The 1,527-nt window shown below is 39.7% G+C and overlaps 1 protein-coding gene across 1 annotated transcript in view; it reads right to left on the bottom strand.

The window, feature by feature from the left end:
• Thrap3 (thyroid hormone receptor associated protein 3) overlaps window positions 1-1,527 on the bottom strand; it is a 38,594-nt gene that overhangs the window by 13,521 nt on the left and 23,546 nt on the right. The window contains exons 5-6 of the mRNA XM_029476445.1: window positions 1,436-1,521; window positions 5-93 (exon numbers count right to left, since the gene is read on the bottom strand). Coding sequence (XP_029332305.1) covers window positions 5-93; window positions 1,436-1,521 — 175 coding nt within the window. The remainder of the gene's footprint in view (window positions 1-4; window positions 94-1,435; window positions 1,522-1,527) is intronic.

Below are 1,527 nucleotides of genomic sequence, written 5' to 3' on the forward strand. Positions count from 1 at the left end.
AAGCCCCCTTTCTCCTTCAGCTTCTCCTTATCAGCATTTGTTTGTTTCTGCTCCTTATCCTTCCCATTCTCTGTCTTCTGCTCCTCCAGATACCTAGTTATAAAGACACAAGGGAGACACACAGGAGGCCTCCTAAGCGTCCTGCTCCATCACAGCACTGTTCCTGCTCTGGTTTCATAGCTATATTCCAGTTTTATCACAACTGTCTACCTGTTCTAACAATTTATGAACTCAGCATTTAAGAGTCTGTGGAACTGTGCCTTATAAAGCCCAAAAAACCAGACGAACAAGTTATTTAGGATACTGAAATTTTTTTTTTACTTACCTGCATGCAATGTGGTCTAAGGGGAAAACAACTAAAGTCTTACCCCAACTTTCACTCATTCATTTAAAATCTGCTTTCAGCAAAGCAAACAGAATGTTCAACCTTGGACTGTTTTGATTTTATACAACTCAGATTTGGAAATACAAGTCTCAAAAAGAGACTTCAAATTTGCTTCAAGTCACCTAGAAGATCTACATAATGAAACATACTGTGAACACATAAAAACAAAATAATTGTTAATGGGGGAAAGAGTACAAAGGAAGGTGGCAAAATCATTATTCTCCTAATGGAAAAAGCAGGGACTAGACTCAAACACACTCAGTTCTGGAAGGACTAAAACATATACTGCAAAGCAACCTAACTGCAGATTTTGAACATATGTAATTATGGGCAATTAATGAGCAACACTAATAAACATGGCAAAGAACCATAGGACAGCAGCACCTGAGATTCTCCTAGTGAGAGTAAAGAAGAGAAGAATGAACCTCTTGCTGAGTCTCTCTTGACTAAAACAGTTCTGACACCTTTCCTGTAACTTCTGACTTCATCCAATCTACACACAAACAATTCTTTATCAGACTCACTATGCTCCTTCCCCTCTCCCATCACAAAGTGTGGAACTTCTGCTAGGGTGTTCACCCACCTTGCGTTTGTAAATACTGGCTCTCCTGGACTAAACCTTAGCCTTTCCTATTTTGCTCATTCTCTTCAGTGTGACTCTTCTTCAGATGGACTAATGTATATCAAACATAGCAAGATGGTGGATCCTAGAAGTTTATAGCTCCAATGACCAGTCATGTTAGCAAAGAAATGTTTTATTGGTAGCTGACCCTCAAACCTCTACTATTTTCTAGCTTAGATTGGGAGAATCCAAGGCAAGTTTTTAAATGAATAAACATCACTGAAGACTAGTCTAAAGAAACTTGTATTAACATAAATATTCAGGAAAGCTAGAGTTAAGCTAAAGGCTTCCTTGGGCGATGCCTTTAATGAAGTCAAGGGATCAGGTGCTCCTTTATTACTGTTAAGCAGAGCAGTAACTCAGGCATTATCATTACAACTAAGCTGCTGGCTAGTCACCACTTGGGGATGGGGAAATGAGATACTTACCTTTTTGAATATGCTGCTCCTCCCAAAGCAGCACTCTCCTCTTTCTGAGATGAACCATATGCAGAGCCAGTTGCTGGTGGACTCTTACCCAC

The sequence above is a fragment of the Mus caroli genome, chromosome 4 (genome assembly GCF_900094665.2).
Source record: "Mus caroli chromosome 4, CAROLI_EIJ_v1.1, whole genome shotgun sequence".
NCBI lineage: Eukaryota > Metazoa > Chordata > Mammalia > Rodentia > Muridae > Mus > Mus caroli.